The sequence below is a fragment of the Ovis canadensis genome, chromosome 6 (assembly GCF_042477335.2).
Source record: "Ovis canadensis isolate MfBH-ARS-UI-01 breed Bighorn chromosome 6, ARS-UI_OviCan_v2, whole genome shotgun sequence".
Taxonomy (NCBI): Eukaryota; Metazoa; Chordata; class Mammalia; order Artiodactyla; family Bovidae; genus Ovis; species Ovis canadensis.
The window spans coordinates 41620329-41646082 of record NC_091250.1 but is presented as its reverse complement, the minus strand read 5'-3'; the positions used below and the strand labels follow the sequence as shown (position 1 = coordinate 41646082).

General features: G+C 38.6%; 2 protein-coding genes across 3 annotated transcripts in view; one reads left to right on the top strand and one right to left on the bottom strand.

The window, feature by feature from the left end:
• LOC138442397 (alcohol dehydrogenase 1-like) overlaps nucleotides 1–25754 on the top strand; it is a 79495-nt gene that overhangs the window by 9856 nt on the left and 43885 nt on the right. The window contains exon 1 of one of the 2 annotated variants that reach the window (XM_069593655.1): nucleotides 10062–10169. The exons of the other annotated variant lie outside the window; for it this stretch is intronic. The gene's annotated coding sequence lies outside the window, so the exon portion shown is untranslated. Of the gene's footprint in view, nucleotides 1–10061; nucleotides 10170–25754 lie in introns of those variants that run through there. 2 annotated transcript variants of the gene reach the window in all.
• On the bottom strand, nucleotides 8479–24088 carry LOC138442393 (alcohol dehydrogenase 6-like). Its single transcript, XM_069593652.1, has 9 exons — nucleotides 23703–24088; nucleotides 21594–21695; nucleotides 18753–18897; nucleotides 15842–15929; nucleotides 15517–15733; nucleotides 13834–14094; nucleotides 11950–12082; nucleotides 9429–9567; nucleotides 8479–8767 (listed from the first exon to the last, which is right to left on the bottom strand). Exons 1-9 carry the CDS (start codon nucleotides 23718–23720, stop codon nucleotides 8743–8745), a joined length of 1128 nt encoding a protein of 375 aa, XP_069449753.1. The 5' UTR covers nucleotides 23721–24088; the 3' UTR covers nucleotides 8479–8742.

The window sequence follows — 25754 nt, the reverse complement described above, 5'->3', positions numbered from 1 at the left end:
AAAGCCCCCCCATACTTTTTATTCATAACACTTTTAGCTTTCCCTTTCAAATTTGGTGTTACTCAGTTGTATCACTAGGGTGAATAATACACAGGATTTAAACGGATTTATAGTAATTCTTTATCATTGGCTTACAATGCAAACTCTAGGTACATCGCAGGCTATAGTGGGGGATCTTTCTCAGGATGAGCATGAGCTGCTCTGAAGCAGAGTCAACATAATATGTTTTTTCTCAGGAGAAAACAAAGGTGGGGAGACTACAGAAAAAGATACCGAGTCATTATTATTATTTTGGCTCCACTGGCTCTTTGCTGCTGGGCCGGCTTTTCTCTAATTGTAGCAAGCAGGGGCTGCTTTTCATTGCAGTGTGCGGGCTTCTCATTGCAGTGGCTTCTCCTGATGTGGAGCACGGGCTCTAGAGCATACGGGCTTTAGGAGTTGTGGCAGGTGGGCTCAGTAGTCGCGGTACCTCTCCTCTTAGAGCACAGGCTCAACAGTTGTGTACGGGCTGAGTTGCTCCGCAGCAGGTGGGATCTTCCCGGATCTTGAATCAAACCTGTGTCCTCTGCATTGGCAGGTGAATTCTTTGCCACTGAGCTACCAGGGAAGCCCATTACTGAGTGATTAAGCATCACACATGTTTTATTGAATATTGTTGAAAACCGAAATGAGAAATTACAGTTCAAACGTTTTCACATCCTCCTAATGTTAGGAGCAAAGCATGCCTGTCAAACAAATAATGACAACCTAAAAATCAGAGAACAGATCCCAAAAGAGAGTAAAAACACTCAGTGCAAATACAAACTTTATCTAGGTCTATTAAACCCACATCGCTGTATTAGTACTTACAGATTCCCTCAGTATTTAAAACCTGACTTTCATCTAAAATAGGTCCATCTTTTCATTCTGATTCATAGCAGCCAATTATCTTCTTTTTCTGATATTTGCCACAGCTTGTAACTTTCTGTTTATTTATGTGTTTACATGTTTAATGTGTGTTTTCTTTATATCTTTCCTATAGTCTCCTGACTACAAACTCTATAAAGACAAGGCTATATCTCTTTTGTTCAAATCACGCATGTGGTGGCTGCCAATCATGCCTGGCAGACAGTTGTTACACACATGGTTTATTTATTGAACGGTGAATAACTAAGGTCAGCAATTTTTGCATACAGGGCTGCTGCTGCCAGCGCAGCAGGTAGGGATCAAAAGTGGTCGACACACAGCTTGGGAAAAAGAAACTAGAGACAGAATTAAAGTTTTAGAGATGGGACTGGGGGACTCAAGACCTCTTGGATCAAGAGCCCTGTTCCTCAGCCACATCACTTTTATTTAATGTCTTAGTAAGCAAAAAGTATCTGTTTTGCTGCAATAAAGTCAGATTCCTGTGTCCTTGGTCACGTCTCTCATTTTATTGATCACTTTGAACTACCTTTGCTATTTTCTTGTACAAGGGGTATCCCCCAGTTGGAGGTCATACCCCCTCATATGCCTTGGGAAAACATCTTTGTGTGTGAACAAGCAGCGTTCTGAACTTGTGCTGACCTGGCGTTTCAAGGTCCACACTAAGTTTTTTCTTAGCTTAGCAGGGCATGACAACCCCAACTAATAACCCGATACACTTTTGTTTAGATTATACTGTATTGCTATATTTTGCTTTTATTCTTTACCCATGATGTTCTTCTCATGGCTTGGCCAGAGCAACAGGCAGCTGATTATTAACCCTGTCCTGGGCCATCTTTAAATAAGAAAGTGTCCCATTTGACATTTCTATGAAATTAATGTTGTTAAAAAGATATCTTGTTAAAAATTATTTCTTGTTAAATTAATCTTGGTTATTATGCATTTTTCAGAGTCATGGGAAATTGTGGGTATAAATGTAATTTGTGAGATTGTGAGAAACTTCCAAAGGCTGGGTCCATGCATTAAGAGAGGTTATTGAGGGAACGTCTATTGGATTGCTGACGACAACTGCTACTGAAAACATCATATTCACTGAGGGGTGCTTTGGTTCAAGGGATTTGAATTCTGTCTGGAAAACACCATGGAGGTGCCTCAAGACTTGTTCTGTTGCTAAGTTGTATCTGACTCCTTGTGAACTTAAAAACTGCAGCATGGCCAGGCTTCCCTGTCCTTCACTATCTCCCTGAGTTTGCTCAAACTCATGTTCATTCAGTCACTCATGCCATCCAACCATCTCATCCTCTGTTGCCCCCTTCTCCTCTTGCCCTCAATCTTTCCCAACATCAGAGTCTTTTCCAAAGAGTCAGCTGTTCCCATCAGGTGGCCAAAGTACTAGAGCTTCAGCTTCAGGATTAGTCCTTCCAGTGAACACTCAGGGTGCATGTCCTTTAGGTTTGACCCGTTTGATCTCCTTTCTGTTCAAGGGACTCTCAAGATCTTCTCCAGCACACCAGTTCAAAAGCATTAATTCTTTAGCACTCAGCCTTCTTTATGGCCCAACTCTTACATCTGTACATGACTACTGGAATTAGTTACGAGCATGTTGTTATAGAGTTTTAAAGACCTACATTTTAAATTACTTGTTTTAAAAAATTACAAAATCACACTTGCTTTTTGTAGACTTAAGTTGGGGTTGTTTTAATCCATCTTTCACCAGTATTTGCTATGTATGATTTCTCTTTTAACAATGACCGGAAGGCCTTTACATTCTTTGAATCTTCTTTTTCTGATATGTATATTGTCTCTTGGTTTATATTTGCTACTCTAGCCATCAAAATATAAAATATCTAAGATACTGGAAAGGGCACACTTTACAGAAACAAATATTGCTGGTTTTTGAGGTGACCAGGTTGCTCATGGCAAACTATGGCTGAACACTTGAAAATGCTCCTTGGGATAATACTACAAAGTATTGTAATCAAAGCAGCATGGTATTGGCACAAAAACAGATATACAATGATCACTGGAACAGGACATGGAGCCCAGACACCTATAGCCAATCTACAATGCAGGAGACAAGAATATACAATGGAGAAAAGACAGTCTTCAGCAAGAGGTGTTGGAAAAGCTGGACAGCTACATATAAATCCGTGAAATTAGAACATTCCCTCACCCATATATAAAAATAAGTTCAAAATGGTTTAAACACCTAAGTATAAGACATGACATCATAAAACTCCTAGAAAAGAAAATAGGCAAAACATTCTCTGACATAAATTGTAGCAATATTTTCCTAGATTAGTGTTCCAAGGCACAAGAAATAAAAGCAAAAACAAACAACCCAGCCACTCTGTATCTTTTGATTAGTGAATTCAGTCATTTTACAATTAGGGTGATTACTGATAAATGGGAACTGGGTACGGCCATTTTATCTTTTGTTTTCTAGTTGTTCTATGTAGGGAACTAGGTTTAAGGAAGGTTGAGAAGTGCTTGCAAACGAGACTGTCAACCAGGGCGGAGCATTCTTGCAAACGAGATGTTCAGCTAAGAATCCTGTTTGTTCCCATGGGAAAAGAACATTGCTTGCACACAAGGATGTTTCTCTGATTCCTCAAAAGGAACAGACCTTGGGACAAAACGGATTCTAAGTTGATAAGTAAGTTCCCCAAAACAAAGTCTTAGCTGCAGTAAATAAGCCAAGGAAAAGGTTATCTCGCCCTGCGCCTGCGCACCGTATAGTCTCTGAATCGTAGTGCTTGGCAGCTTGCCCTGTAGGTTGTTGTGCAAGGGATATAAAATTAAGCAGCTGTAAGAAGCAAGTGTTAAAATATAAAGATTTAAACCACTCTGCAGTGTTGGTGTGTCATTCCGTCGCCGGCAGTTCTATATCCCTATATCCTTGTGTTTCTGTCTGATACTTTAGTTTGGTGCTCTCCTATGATATTTTTCTTGGTTTCCTCTTTTTTTTTTTTTTAATGTTTCATGTCTCTGTTCTAGATTTATGTTTTGTGGTTACCATGAGGTTTGTACAAAACATCTCACAGATAAAATAGCCCTTTTCCTGCTGATAACATCTTATCTCCACTTGTCTATATAGGCTCCATCCTTTCCTGCTTTCCCTTTTATGTTTAGGTTGTCTAAAATCATCCCTTTTTATGGTGTGAGTTTGTTACCAGATTGAAGTAGTTATAGTTATTTATACTGTTTCCCCCCCACCTTTTAACATTTATGCTGTAATTGTTTAACAATTGTTCTGATACAGAGTTACAATTTTCTGATTCTTTTTGTCTATTTAGCACCTTACACAAAGTTTGCTATACTTGCCTTTTCATTTCAGGTACAGGAGCTCCTTTCAACATTTCTTATAAGGCAGGTTTAGTGGTAATGAAATCCCCCAGCTTTTGTTTATCTGAGAAAGTCTTTATTTCTCTTTCATATGTTAAAGATGACTTTGCTGAATAGAGTGTTCTTGGCTGATATTTTTTTATCTTTCAATATTTTGAGTGTGTCATTCTACTCTCTGCTGGCCTGTAGAGTTGCTGTGGAGACATCTGTTGTAGCCTAATGAGGTTCCTTTATAAGTCACTGTCCTTTTCTCCTTGACTGCCTTTAAAATTCTTTCCTGTCATTAAATTCTGACAGCTTTAATATGTTGTGTTTTGGAGAATTTCTTTTTGCATCAGGGTAATTCGGTGTTCTCTTAACTCTGTGGGTTTCTTTACCTAGTTCCTTCCTCAGGTTTGGGAAGGTCTCAGCTACTGTTTCTTTATATAAGCTCTCTGCTCCCATCTCCTCTCTTTTCCTCCTTGGATGCCCATTATTATTGTTTCACTTCCTAATGGAGCCAGATAGCTCTCATATTATTTTTTCATTTTAAAAGGATGTGTAGGGAACAAAGTATAAAGAAGGTTGAGAAGTGCTTGCAAACGAGACTCTCAGCCAGGGCTGGACATTCTTGCAAACGAGATGTTCTGCCCAGTGTAGGGAACTAGGTTTAAGGAAGGTTGAGAAGTGCTTGCAAACGAGACTCTCAACCAGGGCTGAGCATTCTTGCAAACGAGATGTTCAGCTAAAAATCCTGTTTGCTCCCATGGGAAAAAAACATTGCTTGCACACAAGGATGTTTCTCTGATTCCTCAAAAGGAACAGGCCTTGGGACAAAACGGATTCTAAGTTGATAAGAAAGTTCCCCAAAACAAAGTCTTAGCTGCAGTAAATAAGCCAAGGTAAAGGTTATCTCGCCCTGCGCCTGCGCACTGTATAGTCTCTGAATCATAGTGCTTGGCAGCTTGCCCTGTAGGGGGTTGTGCAAGGGATATAAAATAAAGCAGCTGTAAGAAGCAAGTGTTAAAATATAAAGATTTAAACCACTCTGCAGTGTTGGTGTTTCATTCCGTCGCCGGCAGGATGTTTGTTCCCGCTCCTCTTTTACCTGCGTCATTTCTAGGTTTCTATCTTCACGGTCACTGATTCTCTCTTACATATGGTCTTTATTTTTGGTGCTTTCTAATGTAGTCTTCATCACATTTATTGAGTTCTTTGGTTCCAGAATTTATTTGATTCTTTATTTGAGAGCTCCAATCTCTTTGGAAAAGAATTCCTTTTGTTTATTAATTTTATTCCTGAGATCACCGAAATTCCTTTCTGAGTTTTCTTATAGCTCATTGAGTTTTTTCATGACAGCTATTTTGAAATCTCTATCAGTTAGATCACAGTATTCTCTGATTTTAAGTTTGATTTTTGGAGAATTATTAATTTCTTTTTGTGATTTCATGTAATCGTGGTTTTTCATGGTGCTTCATGGGTTGTCCCTCTGCTGGTGCATTTGAAATAGCAAATATCTTTAAGCTTTTTATTTATTTTTTTAACTTGAATCTAATAATTTGATAAATTGTAATTAAAGGCCTTTTTCCCAACAAAACAGATTTATGTTTATGAAATATAACTCTATGGGTGGCAATATAGTTCAAGTTTTTTATTTTTCTTACATAAGAAAAATATGGCTCTGGCTATATTTGAGATATCCCCACTCTGCACTGTCCCTGCCAGAGGTGTTGCCTGGTACCCTTGTTGATACTGCTTCTGTCTTTGGGGTTGCTGCTGTCACTGGCATCACTGCCTGGGGCACTGGATTGGTTGGTGCCTCCACTGCATCTGGGATCACCTGAGTTGCCACCATAGGGAGAGAAGGAGGGTGGGAGGAAGAGCTAAGGTTTTAGATCCCCCTGCTGCACCTGTGCTTTTGGCATTCACAAGAGCTGCCATTGAGGATGCCAGTGAGCTGGAGTCTTGGGTGCTTTCAGGGACAGAGCTGCAGGCCCCTCTGCTGCATAGCCCGGAGACTGGAGTCGTGTGTGCCACCTCTGTTGCTACCAGGCTCTCTGCGGCTACAGGCTCAGCCATTGGAGCTGGTGAGCTGGGGTCGCAGAGTCTGCCTCCGTAGTTTATTCAGTTCTGCCTCCTCTCTGTGTTCCAGTCTACTGACTGTTAGACGTACAGATGTGGACATCTCTGACATCCTCATGTGTTGGGCAGAGGGACTTTTGTTGAGTTATGGATGTTTTACTGGTTGGAGACTGAAGGGGAGAGACAAAGGGAGTGTTTCCTGCTCACGTGATGCCTGCATCACTCCTCTCTAAACCTGGTGGCTTCTTCCAAAGCATTGATGGTGTCTTCATCTCGTTTACTGTAAGGCATTGTTTTCCCTCTGAGCTTTGAGGAGCCCTTCCACTAGCACAGAACTGACTCCAGCTGTCCTTCTCAGGAATTAAATCACGAGGTAGAGACTGCTCCTATTCCAACAATCTCTCCCTTATAGTCTCTGGTTTAGAATGCCTATGATTGATTGCAACATGTTTTTCTAATTCTTGCTAATGCATGTGAGCCAGATTTTGTAGTTTTTTAAAAATAAACAAACTATTTCCCTAGTCACATTGAGATTTGAATGCATTTATTGGCCTAGAAATCATGAGGAGGAAGTAAAGTTATACCTTTAAGGGGGCAAGTATCATTTTATGAAGCATTCACCTTAGTAAGGCTCCTTGTGGTCTCCAGGCAAGGAGAGGCTACTACCTGTGGCAAGGGGGAGTGGCACACTTCTTTAGGCCTATAGCATTTAGGAGAATCTGCAGTTCAAAGTTAAGATAGTCCAGTTCAGTTTTAAGATATCACCCCTTTCCTATCATTGCCCTGGTTTTAGTGACAGATTTATAGATGAAAACCTCTCTGCAATTTTGCTAATATCATAATTAAATCATTGGCCTGATTTTTCAGCCCAATTTGTCCTCTAGTGGTAGGAGATAAGGGGACATTTAAATGCTGCTATAGAAGTCCTGTGGTTGTTAGTCATACTATCATACTATTGGTTGATTGTTGTCTGACTCAAGCCTATCATTTTTTTTCCTTCAGGGTATTGATGACACTTAACAATAACTAAATCCACAGTCCTCATAATTACCATTACCGTTTTATTTCTCAAGTGCTAATAATACTGCACAAGGCAGCACATATTCTGTAATCTGTATCCGATCCAAATTAATCGCAGGAGACTCACAGTAATTTTATCCCAAGAGCATGCCAAGAGAGACTCTATCTCACTTACTACCAGTATACTATACCAGTTATCTGTTGCTTAGTGCTTTAAAACAAGCATTTGTGTTCTCAAAGTGTCTATTAGTCAGGAATCAGGGAACAGCTGAGCTGAGTGGTTTGGTTCTGGGTTTCTCACAAAGCTGTAATTGAGGTATTGGCCAGGGCTGGTCATCTCAAAGCTTGGCTCAGGAAGAATGTTCTTCCAGCTTCACTTACAGAGTGGTTTATAGGCCTCCTAAAATCCACTTCTGAGCTCAAGCCCTCTCCTCAGGCTGCCTCTTAGTGTACTAGCTGGCTTCCCCCAGAGCAAGCAATCGAAGAGAGACACTCCCCAGATGGAATAGAGCTCAACTGCAGAAATGATCTCTCATCCTTTCTACTGTGAAAATTGAGTCATTAAGTCCAACCCACATTTAAGGAGAGGGGATTACACAAGGGCGTGAATACCAGAAGATGGGGATCATTGGGGTCCATCTTACAGTGGGGTCCAGCTCACAATTATACTTGCATAACTGATTTTTTCCACTTAGCATAATGTCTTCAAGTTTCATCCATGTTATCACCCATGTGTCAGAGTTTCCTTCCTTTTAGGGGTGAATATAATTCCACTATGTGTACATGAACGATTTTTTTTTATCCATCATCTGTTGATGGACACTTGGGTTGCTTCCACTTTTTGGCTATTATGAATAATGCTGCTATGCATATGGGTGTAAGAGTGTGTTTTTAAAGCCGACTATCAAAGTGGACAATTGGAGTTTAACCTTATAGGGATACTCTGTGGACTGTGTATTTTCTAGCAATTTTTGTCAGTCATTGCCTGAGGCTTCTTGGGAGGTACAGATTTCCTGGAACTTGTGGTTTATTGAATGTAAGCTCATGAATGGTGAGTTTTGTTTCTTTGGTGTGAAATGAGGCAGAACTTGATGTGGAAGAAACACAGTGTGCAAGGAAACATGGACTGAGACATAGAGAAAACTGAAATGGGAGTATCCTGGGTGATTTTTGTTTATTTGAAGGGTCTAGGATTGGGTGATTCAAATCAACCTTCACCTAGCTCTGAAAGGGAGGATGTTCCTGGGTGACGCTTGGTCACGTGAGAACAATGGTGATGAAGTGGTGACAGTAGAAGCTGGGTATGAGCCCATTGCTAAACGACTCAGAGGCAAGCAGACAGAAACAGCGTTGTGTGGATAATTCTTCTAAACCATGAAATTATGCAAATGGTATTGTTGGTGAGCATCATACTTAAAGTAACAGGGCACAGCGGATGCTAAAAAAAAAGCAAAGGAAAAAAAAGTTGAAATGTTTCTAAAGCAACATTTGTGATTTGAATTTCAAATTTTACCTTTGTATACCAACGAATAAATTGGATTCCCTTTCCTAAAGTTTAGGTGAAAATAGGCAGATTAAATCGGTTATGAGATTTTTCAAAATGATGTGAAACCCCAAGAGTAAGGAATATGTAAGTAGGCTTATACCCCTTGGGGAATGCTAATGCCCAGTTTATGGCTAGTGTTTGGTTTGTGGGCCAAAGATAGGTGCTAGAATTTAGAATTCTAGAGATAATTTCTTGTTTGAAATAGAATGACAAAAATAATAATTGTATTCTTATAAATTATGAACTTAAATTTGGGCTAGAATTTTATAAGCTAACTTCAGTAAGTTAATGTACATTTAAAGCAATACCAAATTGAAAATAAAATTCTAGTGGTAAGGGGATCATTGAAGTATTTTAAGAATTATGTATTATAAAGTGGTAATAAAACAAAATGCATAGGGGAAGGAGATTTTTTGCAAATTCCTGAAACTTCCTTCAGTTGATTGTATGTGGCTTCTCCAGCCATGACTTCCCTTCCATTGCCTCCCCACCTCCACATACCATTTCTCTTGGCCCCAAATACTTAGACATAAAAATTGTGTAAGTCACTTGCCATTTTCCAGTTTTCATTAATTCAACTGCTTCACTGATTTTGTCAAGATTCAGAGTATGGGTAATTAGTGCATCTAGGTTAATCTTCTTTGCCATATAATCAGAAACCAGTTTAGAGGCACCATCTCTGCCTTTCCAGCCTGGAAATACACAGATTAACAATAGATTTAATACAAGAGAGCCAGTATACAAGAAAGGCCCTACAATTTGTTGCTGGAGGTGTTGGCTTTGAGGAAATACAAGGATTTCCTGCTAACTTGTCTGGACCATCAGGAGAATGAATGCCTGCCCCAGCCATATACTTTGTGTGGAAGGCTATTATCCTGGAGGAGACCTCTGGGCCTGCAGAGGAGTATTTGTTTACAGCAACTAGAACATGGACCTCTTTTTAGAGATGTACGTGTGTGTGTGTGTGTGTGTGTGTGTGTGTGTGTGTTCATCTGCAGCTTCATGAAAGAGCCAAATATTTTAAGGGAAGAGAAGAACTTTCACCATGGCAGTGCTCAGTGACACTTTTGAAAAATGAATGTTTATAAGGCGAGGTAAGAATAAAATGTGCCTTTAGAAAGTAAACTTGCACAGGAAAAGATGGGGTCAGTTAAGATAATATAAAGCTTAGCATTGTATTTTCTCTGTTCTTGTGATTCTCAAAAAGCATCGTCTTCATGTTTAGCTCTGTGCTGAGTGACATGCTCAGTGAGTCACCACAAAGAATTTGGTGGTCTGCTCATTTCTGCAAAAGGTGAGTGACTTTGCAAGGAGGCAACAGTGTCCTAAGCAGCTGGTTCTGTGACAGGGTCTCGGCAGTTACTTGCTTTTCTTGGTTCCCAGCCCCAGCCAGTTTCTCCAGCCTTTCCAAAACTATTCTCAACACAATCTAAAACATTTCCAATACATTTATTTTCTGTTTAAGTTGGTTTTAATTATGTGTAATCAAGAATTCTAAATGATGCTCTGTGTTATGACATGAAGTATGGTGTGTTTTTCTATTTGTTTTTATCATTTAAAAAGTTGCAGTGTAATTAATATGTAACATATTTGTTTTATATGTATAATATAATGATTTGATATATGTATATATTATGAAATGATTACTATTAAACTGTTTAGTTAACATCCATCACCACACATAGTTACCATTTTTTCTTATGATAACTTTTGATGTCTTTCCTACCTGTTGATTGGTAATCTGAGAAAGCATTTTTATATCTATGTAAAGAACACTTTCACTTTTTTTGTTTCTTCTTTTAACCACCACCACCACCAACAACAACAAAAAAGATGGGTCCAGGAAAATAGAACTAGGCTAGATAGTGTTTCTGAACAAGGCCACTAATTTTAGGGGGAAATTTTTTTCACTGTGTACATTATAGGAGGTTTAGCAGTCCTGTCATTAGAGGCTACCCTTTAATGAAAACCTTTGAAACCAGTGGATTATACTATCTGTAGAAGGAATTAACTTACATTCATGACCATTATATGAATGTATAGGTGTCGAGCAAAGTAGTTTCCTTGTGAGTTTTATTTGAAATATTAGTGAGCCTATTTAACAAGAGTTAACTGAGTATGTGTATTTGGAATCAACAATTATTGTCTCTGAGGGATATATTGTCTCTAGAGGGAAATAGCAATGGATACGTTTAATTATCCCAAATGGGGGAACTGGTAATTAAACTGATTTATTGCTTGTTTTGGCTGGCCATGCCATTTCTCTACTCTATGCCCATGAATTTGATAAGATTCCTGGTATCTATAGGACACTGCCGTAAGCAGTTGGGAGAACACAAATGAACCACCAGTCCCCCAAATTCAGGTAGCTCCTGGTTCTCATGTCTTTTGCCCAAGAATTCAAATTTCCCCCAAATCTCTGGATAAGTATATTTCTCTTAAGTATCAGGTTGCTTGCTTATGAGCCTAGAATCCCACACAGATTTATTTTAGTTTGTTTTCTACTTCCTCAGTAAGAAAACACTTCTAAGGTCTTTGAAATATATAAGTTGTAAGACAGGTTTAAAAAATGGAAAAACCAAGGGGTTGTATGAAAATTTTTTTTTCCTCTGGAAAAAATATTCTCTTTCGGTTTTATCGGTCATTTCTCTTTTCAATCATGAGTTCATTATGTCTAATGTCTTTGAGTTGTACAATGCCAACTCGATTGTTTTGGGTAAGATTTAACATTAGTTGAGCCATTTACTAATAATTCAGTATATTCTCCAAAGAATTCCAGTTGGCCATCATATAACTGAATTGAATAGTTATTGATCACAGTATTGCCTTTCCTTTTTGATTTAGAATCTTCATTAAACTTTGGACACTAATCAATTAAAAAAAATCTCTTCCTTTGCATGAAAAAAAATTACCAAGAAGCAACTGCATACATCAATATTCATCCTCTTATCTTAGATACTTGTGTGTTGAAACAACTATAATCTAAAGCTCTCATTCAAGCATTCATTACACATTTCTCTACTTCCCTCCTCTATAATCCCACACGTTTCCATTCTCCCCTGAATCATTCATACCTCCATAAACAGATCCCTTTAAAGAACGTCCTGAGAAGAACAAGTGGCCACTGATGTTGAGTTGGACACCAATGATTAACCCAATAATCACGCAGACCCCATGGCTCTCATGGCAGGAGGCCAGTGCAGCTGCCTATAAAGCAATGTAAAACAATGGGGGGGGGGTTAAGAGGTGTACTTGAGAGGTGGACCTAAGTCTGAATCTCAGCTTGACTGTTCTCAGTGGTCGGTTACATGCTTTTCTGATGCTCCTTGTCCTCATGTGAAATAACATTTATTTTTTAAGAATGCGCTGAAACATAAATAAGACATTGTGTGCTACAGAGTATAGTATCTGGTACAATAGATGAAAATCAAAAAATGAAAATAAAGGCACCTATGGTAGTAGTAATAATAATAATGACAGTAATAATTTTTATACTGACACGGGTGGTTAGTTAGAGCTGACATATTCATAGGGCTTCCCAGGTAGCCCTAGTGATAAGAACACTTCTGCCAGTGCAGGAGATGTTAGAGATGTGAGTTCAATCCCTGGGTTGGGAAGATCCCCTGGAGAAGGGAATGGCAACCCACCCCAGTATTTTTGCCTGGAGAATACCATGCACAGAGGAGCCTGGTGGGCTATAGTCTGTGGGATTGCAAAGAGTCAGACATGACTGAAGCGACTTAGCATATTCTTTTAGATACTGAAAAATAGAGTTAGCTATTTGCATAGCATCATATATTAGCAAAGTTATAAATAAGCATGTTCCCATTATTTATTTTCAAACACTATTTTTCACAGCAAGACTATCTGCAGGAAAGCCTGTGACAAAGATTTTGTTATATCATTTTTACCAGTGAGGGAATTTATGTGTAGTGAGGAATGGAAACATTTTGTAAGCTGAGGAAAGGGTCTCAGTTGGAGGAGGCAGATCTCGGGTTTTCATGGAGCTGATTAGAAGATGGAGACATGCAACCCACTAGTACGCTATTTCTACAGTCCCAAAGAAAGAGAGGCTCAAATTGTGAAATAATGTCCTATCCATTTATATTCTTACATAAACCATATTCAGCCAGAAAAATTACCATTTTCCCCTTCATTCTTGAACTCTTTTAATCAAGGTTGGTAAATAATGTTTCTTGGAAGATTATCTCAGATCCAACATGATAGACTTTGCTGAAAGTGTAGAGCTTTGCAGGGTCATTAATTATTCTTGTCACACTTAAATCTTCTGGCTTGGAAGTTATAGTTACTAAGCTGCTCCTTATTATGAAATAATTCAGTAAGAATTCCTTACAAAGCTTTTTTTTTCCCCTGTCTATTGTAGGCTGTCTGCTTATTTGAAGGAATAGTATTGATATAATGGAACAGAGGGAGAAGAAAACTCAGTATGGGGGGTCAGTGTTTGGGATAGTGAACAGATTTATAAGAGTAGACAGAAGGTACCAGGTGGGATGTCAGGGGCACAAAGAGAATTAAATAGAAGATTGTGGAGGGAATTTTAACTCAGTTAAGAATCTAAAATAAAGACTGGGGGCTTCCCTGGTGGTTCAGTTGATAAGAATCTGCCTTCCAATGCAGGGGACACAGATTCAATACCTGGTCAGAGAAGATCCCACATGCCGTGGCATGACTAAGCCCGTGTGCCACAACTTCTGAGCCCGTGCACTGCAACTACTGAAGCCCAGGCGCCTAGACGCTCTGCTTCACAAGAGAAAATCCATGGAAATGAGAAGCCCGTGCACCACAATAAAGAGTAGCCCTCACTCACCACAACTAGAGGGAGCCCTATGTGCACCAACGAAGACCTACCACAGCCAATAAATATACACATCTTACAAAAAAAAAAAAAAAACGACTGATAGAAATATTGGTAATTTTCACAATTGAAAATCACATACCACAGTTTCTGGATTTCCAATGACCTCAAAGCTAAAGTCCACACCATCACCTGTCAGGTCAAATAAAACTTCTTGGATGGGTTTCTCATAGTCCTGTGGGTTGATGCACTCAGTGGCACCCACTTCCTTTGCCTTCTCAAATTTGTCTTTGTTGGTGTCCACTGCAATGATCCTGGTTGCTCCAGCTGCTTTGCAGCCCATGATAACAGACAGGCCAACTCCTCCCAGGCCAAACACAGCACAAGTGGAGCCTGGGGTCACCTGCATACCCAAAGGCAGAAAAAGAGAGCAAAGGGAACATATACTGTGACTTAATTGGACAGACAAGATCTGAATGTACTTCTTTATGAGACATAAACAAAGGCCATCTTCAAAAAAACATGTGACTAGAGAATTTTAGCTTCTCATCATATTTCTAGATATGGGATACTTTTTGATAAAGGAGCAAAAACTAACCTGTAAAAAGAGTTTTAAGTCTCAGGAATTGGGGTAAGTAGAAGTTTCATGAACTTTCATTGACTCTTAAGACTTATTTAACAGAGTATTTGATTTCATATATTTTTGAGTTTTCCACCTTCTTGCAACATTTCCCTTCTCTTTTCTTTTGGATATCCATAAACTTTGCTTCACTTATAATGTCAGTGCCTTACAAAGGTGAAGACTTATTTTTTATTGGGTCTAAAATGAGACTAATTTAAATTGAACCCCACACTAAGTCTCTGGATAGTATAGGGACTAATGGAGATTGGAAAAAATAAAGAACTAAAATTCACTTGCTGCTTCAGCATGGATGGGAGAGGTGTTTGGGGGAGAATGGATACACGGCTGAGTATGGCTGAGTGCCTTTGCTCTTCACCTGAAACTATCATAATGTTAATTGGCTATAGTCCAATACAAAATAAGAAATACAAAAGAACAAAATTTTTTTAAAGGAAATTTATTAACCACTTAAAGAAAGAAGCTAGGCAGGTTTGGGTGATATTCCAGAAACTGTCATTTAACAGTAACCCACTCTAGAGTTCCCCAGTGGCCTACTGGTTAGGATTCCAGGCTTTCACTGCTGTGGCTTGTATTCAGTCCCTTGTTGGGAAACTGAGATCCTGCAAGTCAATTTGGTACCATCAAAAAGAAAAAAAATAAAAAATAGAACAAAGCAGTAACCCACTCAACCAGAGTGGGATTACCTGACTAGTCTGTTTTACATGCCGACATCTTCTCCATCAATTGGTCTTTTTACTTCCCTTTTATTTTTATAGGAACTTATCACCATCTGTTAAGTAACAGAATAGAAGCTCAATGGGCACTTTCAGCTGTTGAATCAAAGCATCTGGAACAGTGAATGGCCCCATAAATGTATGTTGCAAGAAAAAAAGAATTAACTGGAATGTGGAAGGATACATAGTCATTTTAAACTGTAGTGTGTTCAACTCCCAGGAATTCCTGATGTCTCCACTTGTGAATGGCATCTAGACTTAATTTGCCACATACTGCTGACCAAGAAGGAATGGGAAATATGTGCAAGGGAGTACAGGTGACTAGACAATAATAAAGAACTTGAGGATGTTTTGAGGCAGGTTTGCGAGTCTCTCTCAGGCTATATGATCAGACATGGCCCAGATACATAAGGCCTTCCAATTCCATAAGTCAACAATTACATTCATAATGGATATAAATGCTTCTTACCTTGGCAGTATTGATTGCACCACCATACCCAGTAGAAAAACCACAGCTAACTAAGAATACTTTCTCCAGAGGTGCAGCTGCATCGATCTTGGCGACTGAGATTTCATTCATTACTGTGTATTCAGAGAAGGTGCTTGCATTCCCAAAGTGGTATACTGGTTTTCCCTTGCAGGTAAATCTACTGGTACCATCAGACATCAGGTGGGTTTCTCCCTGTCTTTTATAGACAAAAGCAAACAAAAAACATTTATTTGGAATTAGAAAGTTTAGATTCCCTTTAAGGAAACTGAATTAATTTTGCAAAAAAAAGTTTGTAAAAACTTACTTGAATTTTATACAAAGATTGTCTGCAGAATTAAGGCAAGAGGTGCATTCTCCACATTGTGGTAGAAAGAGTGCGATAACTTTATCTCCTAAGAGAGCAAAATTGTTTATGAAGGCATTATTTTTAAAGTAAAGAGATACCTGTATCTCAGGAACTGAACATAGTCCCTTTAGAAAGACAAAAACTAGTACACTATGTACCCGATCATAGGCCTTGCTTTTTTATTTAAAGGTTGATCTTAGAGACTTCTCATCTTAGAATGATACAGCATTCAATCATTTATTTAATATTTACATAGTATTCTGTGATATAAATATATCATAATTTATATTTAAGCAGCACCCTGTACACTGACAGACATTTAGGTTGTTTTCTATTTTTATTATTTCTTCCTCTTTGACATGAAAAAGAACAATGCAATAAATATTTTGAGCACACATGGTCTGTGGTAGGCAGAATTTCTAAAATGGCTCACCAAAGATGTCTTATCCTAATTCCCAGAAATTAAATATGTCAAGTTATCATGCCTGTGAATGTTACATGGAAAGAAGAGAGGCTTTGCAGATGTAATTAAGATTACTAAGCAATTGACATTAAAATAGGAGATTATCCTGGGTTATTTAGGTGGACCAAAGATCCACGAAAGGAGACAAGAGGAAAGCAGAAGAGGAAGAAAAAGTGATTCAAAGCATGAGAAGGACTTGATGTGCCATTGCTGCTTTGAGGCTAGAAGTGGGCAAGGGGGCCCCATGAGAAGGAATGTGAGCAGCTTCAAGGAGCTGAGGTCTGTAGTCCCAGCTGACAGCCTATCAATGGAGGTTGAGCACTTTAGTCTTACGACCTTAAAGGTTGTCAGCCCTAAATATGACATTTTCAAGTCTTTGGTAATTTTTCAGATAAACAGTTTTTCTGTTGTCTTTAACATTTTAATTTATTTAGGGTTTGAGATTGGGCATCTTCTCACATGCTTAAAAAGCATTTGTGTGTATATGTGTATATATCTATATCTCTGTATATATTTCCCTCCAAACTAGATGTATATTTCCTTTGCCAATTTTCATAAGTTAGTGTTAAAGAATTCTTTATAAATTAAGGAATTTGCCCACTGTCATACTGGCTTGTTGATTTGGGTGAAGGGTATTTATTTTATTTTATTTTATTTTATTATTTATTTATTTTTTTTTTAATCTTTTTTTTTAGTTTTTTATTTTTTAAATTTTAATATCTTTAATTCTTGCATGCTAACACATATATATGGAATTTAGGATGATGGCAATGAAGGGTATTTTTTTAACACAGAATTTTATTTTATTTTATTTTATTTTATTTTATTTTTTTTTAGTTTTTTATTTTTTAAATTTTAAAATCTTTAATTCTTACATGCGTTCCCAAACATGAAGCCCCCTCCCACCTCCCTCCCCATAACATCTTTCTGGGTCATCCCCATGCACCAGCCCCAAGCATGCTGCATCCTGCATCAGACATAGACTGGCGATTCAATTCACATGATAGTATACATGTTAGAATGTCATTCTCCCAAATCATCCCACCCTCTCCCTCTCCCTCTGAGTCCAAAAGTCCGTTATACACATCTGTGTCTCTTTCCCTGTCTTGCATACAGGGTCGTCATTGCCATCTTCCTAAATTCCATATATATGTGTTAGTATACTGTATTGGTGTTTTTCTTTCTGGCTTACTTCACTCTGTATAATCGGCTCCAGTTTCATCCATCTCATCAGAACTGATTCAAATGAATTCTTTTTAACTGCTGAGTAATACTCCATTGTGTATATGTACCACAGCTTTCTTATCCATTCATCTGCTGATGGACATCTAGGTTGTTTCCATGTCCTGGCTATTATAAACAGTGCTGCGATGAACATTGGGGTACATGTGTCTCTTTCAATTCTGGTTTCCTCGGTGTGTATGCCCAGCAGTGGGATTGCTGGGTCATAAGGTAGTTCTATTTGCAATTTTTTAAGGAATCTCCACACTGTTCTCCATAGTGGCTGTACTAGTTTGCATTCCCACCAACAGTGTAGGAGGGTTCCCTTTTCTCCACACCCCCTCCAGCATTTATTGCTTGCAGATTTTTGGATCGCAGCCATTCTGACTGGTGTGAAGTGGTACCTCATTGTGGTTTTGATTTGCATTTCTCTAATAATGAGTGATGTTGAGCATCTTTTCATGTTAACACAGAATTTTAAAGAACTTTATTTTTAAATTTATCGATATGTTATTTTACATCTGAATTTTTTGGATTAGTTAAAATTTCCTTCCCTTCTCTGAAGTATTACAAAATGTTCTGTTACAATAATTTATAATACTTCTATGGCTTCACTTTTCACATTTAATTCTTGGATTCATATAGCATCTTTCTTTCTATAAAAATATAATAGCAACTGAAGTTACTTTTATTCTCCAGAAAACTATCCAGTTGTTTCAATATTATATATTGAAATCCATGTTTCCCCTTCAAATTTGAAAGGCAAACTTAATCCTATATTAAATTCTTACATGAATTTGACCCAGTTCTGAACTTCTTCCCTATTGTGTTCCTCTGTTTATCATAGTTGAACTATTTATCAAATTTATCATATGCTTCATTTAAACAATTGTTCAACTGTTTCTCTCAGTTGATTTTTTTGAGGAAATTTTTGTCACATTTGCACTCTTTCAAGTTCAATCTCAGTACATTCTATTTTTTATTTTTATTAATATCAAAATATAAGTATAAAGAATACATTTAGTATTTTTCTGTAATTTATACTTTTAACCCTCCTTTTCTGAGAAATGGGCAATATTTTACCTTTTATTTCACTTACACTTAACATAATTTAAGGGACACTTTTTATTCCTGAGGTGGGTTCCAAGTTGCTGCTATTTCCTAATTCCAGGCACCAGTTCATACCTGCTTTCACTGTGCTCACTCCTTCTCCCACACTCTCGACTATTCCAGCTCCTTCATGGCCCATAATGATAGGGTAGTGTTGGTGCTGAAGATTTTTATCCTTCAACATTTTCATCTCGGTCCCACAGAGCGCAGTGGCCACCATCTGTTTGGAAGGCAAAGAGTAATATAGTTTTCTCTGTCTCAGAGATGTTCTAGAATTGTTAATGTTGTAAAGTGTTTTGGTAGTTTGATATGCTGCATTAATATTGATGCATTAATTTCTTAGTTTTAATTCTGGACAAGGGCCAGTAATGTGTTTCAATCAATGCAATGTTTTTCACTAGCTAATTTTGGAATCAAATGATTTTAAAACTTACTGGAGAGGGTAGGATATGCTCAGAAGAGACCGTTGTAAAACCACATGTGGCATCAAAGGTCTCACTCTGTGCTTCACTGTAGCTTGTGGGTGGGAGTGTGGAGGAGCAAGACCAGTTATAGAAATGAAGGAATTGGAGTACAGGAAGGAGAGGGATAATGCCTCCTATTATAATTGAGGCTTTAATTTATTTCATGTGAGGGCTTTACAGTTATGTTATTGGTACAAGTTGTAATTCCACTTTTTGTTGTAAATCAGCCAGATAGTTTACAGTGGAGGCCCTCAGAGCAGTGGTTACTAAAGAATTCAGAGCTGAAATCTTGGCTCTGCACCCCTGTTTAACTGTGTGATCAGGGGATAAATTGTCCTTCTGAGTCTCAGTTTCTTCATCTCTAAAATTGTTATGGGGTTGGAATGCATGTGCCTACACACACACACACACATACACACACATGGCTAAGTCAAGAATTGGAATCTATTGACATTTGACCACGTAAAAGGGGGATAATTTGAAGGGTATCATAAAATTGCTTGTAACCTGGACTGTAAGCAGTGCAGTTAGAATTAATGGATCTAGAAATCCATCAAGCAGCCTTTGTCTTCATCTGTCTACTTTGACTCAGTGTATGTATAGCTGCATTTTCCTATCATTCTCTGAAGACAGGCTTTGTCTTATTCATATTATCACATGGTTAAAAATGACTGCCAGCCCTGAGCCCCTCCAGCCTCTCTAGTTCCCTCCATTCCCTGTCTTGCTCAGACTCTCTATATCTTGTTCAAATTCTTGAGTGAGAGATTCAGATTTGTAGCTTATCAGATAATGGCTGGATGTCCTTGAGTTGGTGTCCACATCTCTCTGTATGAGTTGTGATCCTGTGCGTGGAGAGTGAATAGAGATGGCCAAATGACTTTCTGTGCACTCCATGGATCATATAAGCCAGAGATGACTGTTTGAAAAGAGGGCATGGATTGCACAGGCAAGGTAACTTAGAAAATGATGATCTCTCTGTGATCCATTAATAAATAATATTTATTCATCATTACTAACATTAAAAAGTGAAAATTCAAAAGAAACTGAACTAGAAGTCAGGTGAGCTACCTTCTGTTCTGGGCTGGTAGCCTCTTATTAGAACCACCTAGGGGAGATTGAAAAACTCTAATGATCAGCCTGTGTGCATGCTAAGCTGCTTCAGTCATGTCTGACTCTTTGTAACCCTATGGACTGTAGCCTGCCAAACTCCTCTGTCCAGGGGATTCTCCAGGCAAGAATACTGAGTGGATTGCCATGCCCTCCTCCAGGGAATCTTCCCAACCCAGGGATCAAACCCAGGTCTCCTGCTTGGCAGGAGTGTTCTTTACCACTAGTGCCCCTTGGGAAGTCCAATCAGACTGCATTCCACACCAGATAAATCATAAATTCAAAATGTCTAAGGGTGAGATTCAGTTTTCAGCATTTTCCAAAGCTCCCAAATGATTCCAGACATATAAGCAAGGGTGAGAAAAGCAGTTGAAGTCTCTGTTCTTATTTAACTGCTAGAACAGTCCTATACATTATTGATTTCAATCTTATTTTTAAAATAATAGGTATCTGTAAGGCTCTTCCAGCTCTCTTATCTATGGGTTTTTTGTCCATGGATTCAACCAATAAGGGATTGAAATTATTTTAAAAAAATCCAGAAAGTCGCCCAAACAAAACTGGAATTTGTTGCATGCTGGCAACTACTTACATATCATTTACATTGTATTTACAACAATTTGTATAGCATTTATCTTGTATTAGGTATTTTAAAGTAACCTAGGCACTAGTGGTAAAGAACCCTTCTGTCAATGCAGGAGATATAAGAGACATGGGTTTGACCCCTGGGTCAGGAAGATCCCCTGGAGGAGGGCACAACAACCCATTCCAGTATTCTTACATGGAGAATCCTATGGACAGAGGAGACTGGCGGACTATAGTCCACAGGGTCGCAAAGAGTCGGACACAACTGAAGTGACTTAGCAGAGGTGATTTAAAATATACAGGAGAATGTGTGTAAGTTATATGCAAATGTCACACAATTTTATATAAGGAACTTGAGCCTCCTAGGATTTTGGTATGGAGTGGGGGAGTCTTGGTACCAATCCCTTGCAGATATAGGGGGAGGACTGTTTCAAGGTAACTTAAATATCATGAAGAATATCATAAAGAAAATTGAAAGTACAGATTAAAGTATGGTTTGTGGGTAGAAACTTCTTTTAATTAGTAGTAGTTACAAATAAGTGTCCATTGGGTATGTAGCCTATGCTATACCTTCCTAACTGTTTCTCTGTTTGCATTTGAAGACTAATGGAAATGTTAAATAAAAAAGAAATAGGAGAGCGTATAGTTTTCTTTCTGAATTGAACATTGTGAAGAGAATGTATAACCTACAGTGAACAGCTCTGAGTTTTGACGTGGAAATATTGTGTGTGTGTGTGTGTGTGTGTGTGTGTGTGTTTTTTACCTTTATGCGAACTTCTTTTGCTTTTGGTGGAGCCACTTCTACCTCCTCAATGGAAAATGATCCGCCAGGCTTCCAGACTATGGCTGCTCTGCACCTGATAACCTGGGAAGAAGAATATGGAGGCAGAAAGGGAAACTCCTTAGGCTTGGGAGTTAGAGAATTCCTATATTAATGATTATTAGAAGGTTGAATCCAATTCTTTCACACTCAAGCCTAGATTTAAAAAAAAAAAAGGAAGAGATCATTGCTTAAATATACTCAGAATGTAGTCTCTTGACCTCAACTCTTCCTGTATCATCAGTCTCTGTGTTCAAATCAGTCTTGCAATTCTAACTGTATTTACATACTGCCGCACAACCAAGAGGATAGATATCATACTTTTGATCTTATGATGAACGAAGTTGTTCAGTTTCAGGGTAGAAATGACATTGCAGTGTGAGAGTTATTTGTGATCCTAGGTATGGGAGAGAATCAGTTTTGGGGTGCAGGCAGGAATGGAGACCATCTAGTTGTGGCATTTCATCAAATGGTGGTGGTCACTGGCAGACTGAGATTGAAGAGGTTGTTGGTGGTAAGGTAGTCAGTCCTTCAAGGGTTCTGATTTCAGCCCATCATCGTTCTCACTATACATTATTATCCTATGTGATTTCACCTAGTTTATATTGAATCAATTATTACTTTTATATAGACAATCTTTGTAACAGACTTGTTACTAAGCTTTAGATTCTATTCATTGGCTATTTGATTGTACTGTGCTTAGTTGCTCAGTCATGTCCAATTCTTTGCGACCCTTTGGACTGTCCTACAAGCATCTCAAATTCAACATGATAAAACATGAAGACACTGTTATTTCTTTCTTCCACCACCCCCCTTCCCTTGACCAGTGGTGGACACAGCACACAATTTGTTCTTTCCTCTGCTTTCTCTGTTTCAATGAGTTGCTATGTAATCTATTCAATAATACAAGAAATAAACCTGGAAAGAGCCTTGATTTGTCTCTTTCCCTCAACCTCCACAATCTAAAAATTTCTGTAATCTGACCCCTCTTCTCCATTTCTGCTGCTACTGTGCGGTCCAGTCCTCACTGTCTTACACCTGGTTTGGTTCATCACCTTGAAGTCCATCTTTTATAGCATTACTGTGCTTAGCCGCTCAGTTCTATCCGACTCTTTGTGACCCCATGGACTGTAGCCCATCAGGCTCCTCTGTCCATGGGGATTCTCCAGGCAAGAATACTGGAGTGGGTTGCCATGCCCCACTCCAGGGATCTTCCTAACCCAGACCTGAATTGAACCCAGGTCTCCCGATTGCAGGCAGATTCTTTACTGTCTGAGCCACAGGGAAGCCCTGAATTATAATACTTATCATGCTAATTCCCTACGTAAAAATGATATGTCACCAGTTGTTTGTCAGGATCTGTTGACATGGTCTGCAAAGCTTTCCATGATCTTCCTGTCAGTCTTCCAACCTTATTTCTAGTCATTTCCTGCCCTCAGGAACAACAGAAAAATTCTGGATAATTTTCTTCTGTTTCTCCTCATGTTTCGTCTACCTGCACAACTGTCTCCTCCTTTACCTGGTGAATTCTTACATCTGTAAGTTTTCTCTTATATGTCACTTTCTCTGGGAAGCCAGGCAAGATTAGGGGCGATGCCCCTCTCTTTTTCACTACCCTTGGACTCTCTTTCATAGTTACTATGTCTCCCTATGAGATCCTTTAAGGAGGGGATATATCTTTAACTTTGGAAAGTTTGATATACAGCTTGATATATTGCCTATTAAAAAACTGAAAAAAAAAAAACTGAAGAAAGGCAAGGCACATAAAAGCAATAAAAGAAAAGGGGAAGGAGAAGGAGAGATATTAAGATTAAGATTGTCTTCCACCTTTAGGAGTATAGAGAGTAGTTGAGTAATGCCGCTAAGTCACTTCAGTCGTGTCCGACTCTGTGCGACCCCATAGATGGCAGCCCACCAGGCTCTGCCGTCCCTGGGATTCTCCAGGCAAAAACACTGGAGTGGGTTGCCATGTCCTTCTCCAGGTGTTGGTAAGTAGACAAGCACACAGGTTGACACATTTATGCTATGACATAAAAAGAATACTATACTTACTTTCCCTGTAGTACTCATGCTGATTTTCTCTTGTGTTCTTCTGGCCACAGATGAATATGCTGAGAAAAGGAGATTCTGGTTACAATTTCAAAGTCCAAGGGAGCAGAGGTCACTGTTTGATCAAGAGGCTGAGTCCTGACCTTTGTGTATTAATCAGGTGATTAATACACCTCATAACTGGAAACAGATTTTCCTGATCCTTGATGGAAGTTCCTAATTATAATATGAAAAAGATTTAGCTCAGTGCACAAGCACAAAAGGTGAAATTGTGCAAAGTTTTTCTCCTCTTAGTCATGAGGTTCCCCTCTTAGTATCCATTCTGTTGAATTTTAAATTTGGTCTTTTAAATATCCAAGTTTAAAATTTCTATTAACCTGTATAAAATTGTGTCTGTGTTGTTTTTCCAATGCAGATATGGTATCTATGAGTCTAAATTTGAGTAATCCATTGGTTTTCCAAGCATGTGTCCCATTGTTGAGGAATTAGGATGTTACTAGCTAGTTTTATCTAGGAGTTTAGCATAAGCACCTCACCTCTTGGTATGCTGAGCTGGTTACTCAGAGAAATGGAAACCAATTTGGGTAAGAAGCCTAACAATCAGGATTTGAATTTGAGCAAATCTCTGTATTTGGATTAAGAGACTCGACCAGGATCCTGATGAACATGAGGAAAAGGAAATACATTCCCAATGAAAGGTAAACCAGTAGGCAGGTTTTAGCTAGAAGGGAAGAGAAGATTAAATGCTCTTTCTGTGTCATAAAATGAGCACATGATCTTCTTCTTTAGCCTGTGAGATTACAGTGGATTATATTGATTAATTTTCAAATACTGAACCAGCTTTACATATCTGGAAAAATTCTACTTGGTATATTAGTTTTCTTTCTTTGCACTGTCTTTGTCTGATTTTTGTTTCATAGTAATAATAATATTATAAAAGTAGAGGATGCAATAGAAACAGAGAGGAAGTATATGTAATCTATATTTCTGGGAGCCCAAGGCTAATAGAGTTTTGCCAAGAGAACGCACTGGTCATAGTAAACACCCTCTTCCAACAACACAAGAAAAGACTCTACACATGGACATCACCAGATGGTCAACACTGAAATCAGATTGATTATATTCTTTGCAGCCAAAGATGGAGAAGCTCTATACAGTCAACAAAAACAAGACTGGGACCTGACTGTGGCTCAGATCATGAGCTCCTTATTGCCAAATTCAGACTCAAATAGAAGAAAGTAAGGAAAACCACTAGACCATTCAGGTATGACCTAAATCAAATCCCTTATGATTATACAGTGGACGTGAGAAATAGATTTAAGGCAATAGATCTGATAGATAGAGTGCCTGAAGAACTATGGACAGAGTTTTGTGACATTGTACAGGAGACAGGGATCAAGACCATCCCTATGGAAAAGAAAGGCAAAAAAGCAAAATGGCTGTCTGAGGAGGCCTTACACATAGCTGTGAAAAGAAGAGAAGCAAAAAGCCAAGGAGAAAAGGAAAGATATTCCCACTTCAATGAAGAGTTCGAAAGAATAGCAAGGAGAGATAAGAAAGCCTTCCTCAGCGATCAATGCACAGAAATAGAGGAAAACAACAGAATGGGAAAGACTAGAGATCTCAAGAAAATTAGAGATACCAAGGGAACATTTCATGCAAAGATGGGCTCAATAAAGGACAGAAATGGTATGGACCCAGCAGAAGCAGAAGATATTAAGAAGAGGTGGCAAGAATACACAGAAGAACTGTACAAAAAAGATCTTAATGACCCAGATAATTACGATGGTGTGATCACTCAGCTAGAGCCAGACATCCTGGAACATGAAGAACGTGAAGTCAAGTGGGACTTAGGAAGCATCACTATGAACAAAACTAGTAAAGGTGATGGAATTCCAGTTGAGCTATTTCAAATCCTAAAAGGTGATGCTGTGAAAGTGCTGCACTCAAGGTGTCAGCAAATTTGGAAAACTCAGCAGTGGCCACAGGACTGGAAAAGTCAGTTTTCATTCCAATCCCAAAGAAAGGCAATGCCAAAGAATGCTCAAACTAGCG

Coding starts and splice junctions, on each gene's coding strand:
- LOC138442393 (XM_069593652.1), bottom strand. Junction 15,930..18,752: donor AGTGAGCACAGTGAAAGCAG/GTATGAACTGGT, acceptor TTGCTCTCTTAG/GAGATAAAGTTATCGCACTC. Junction 12,083..13,833: donor TTGGAAATCCAGAAACTGTG/GTATGTGATTTT, acceptor ATTGCTTTATAG/GCAGCTGCACTGGCCTCCTG.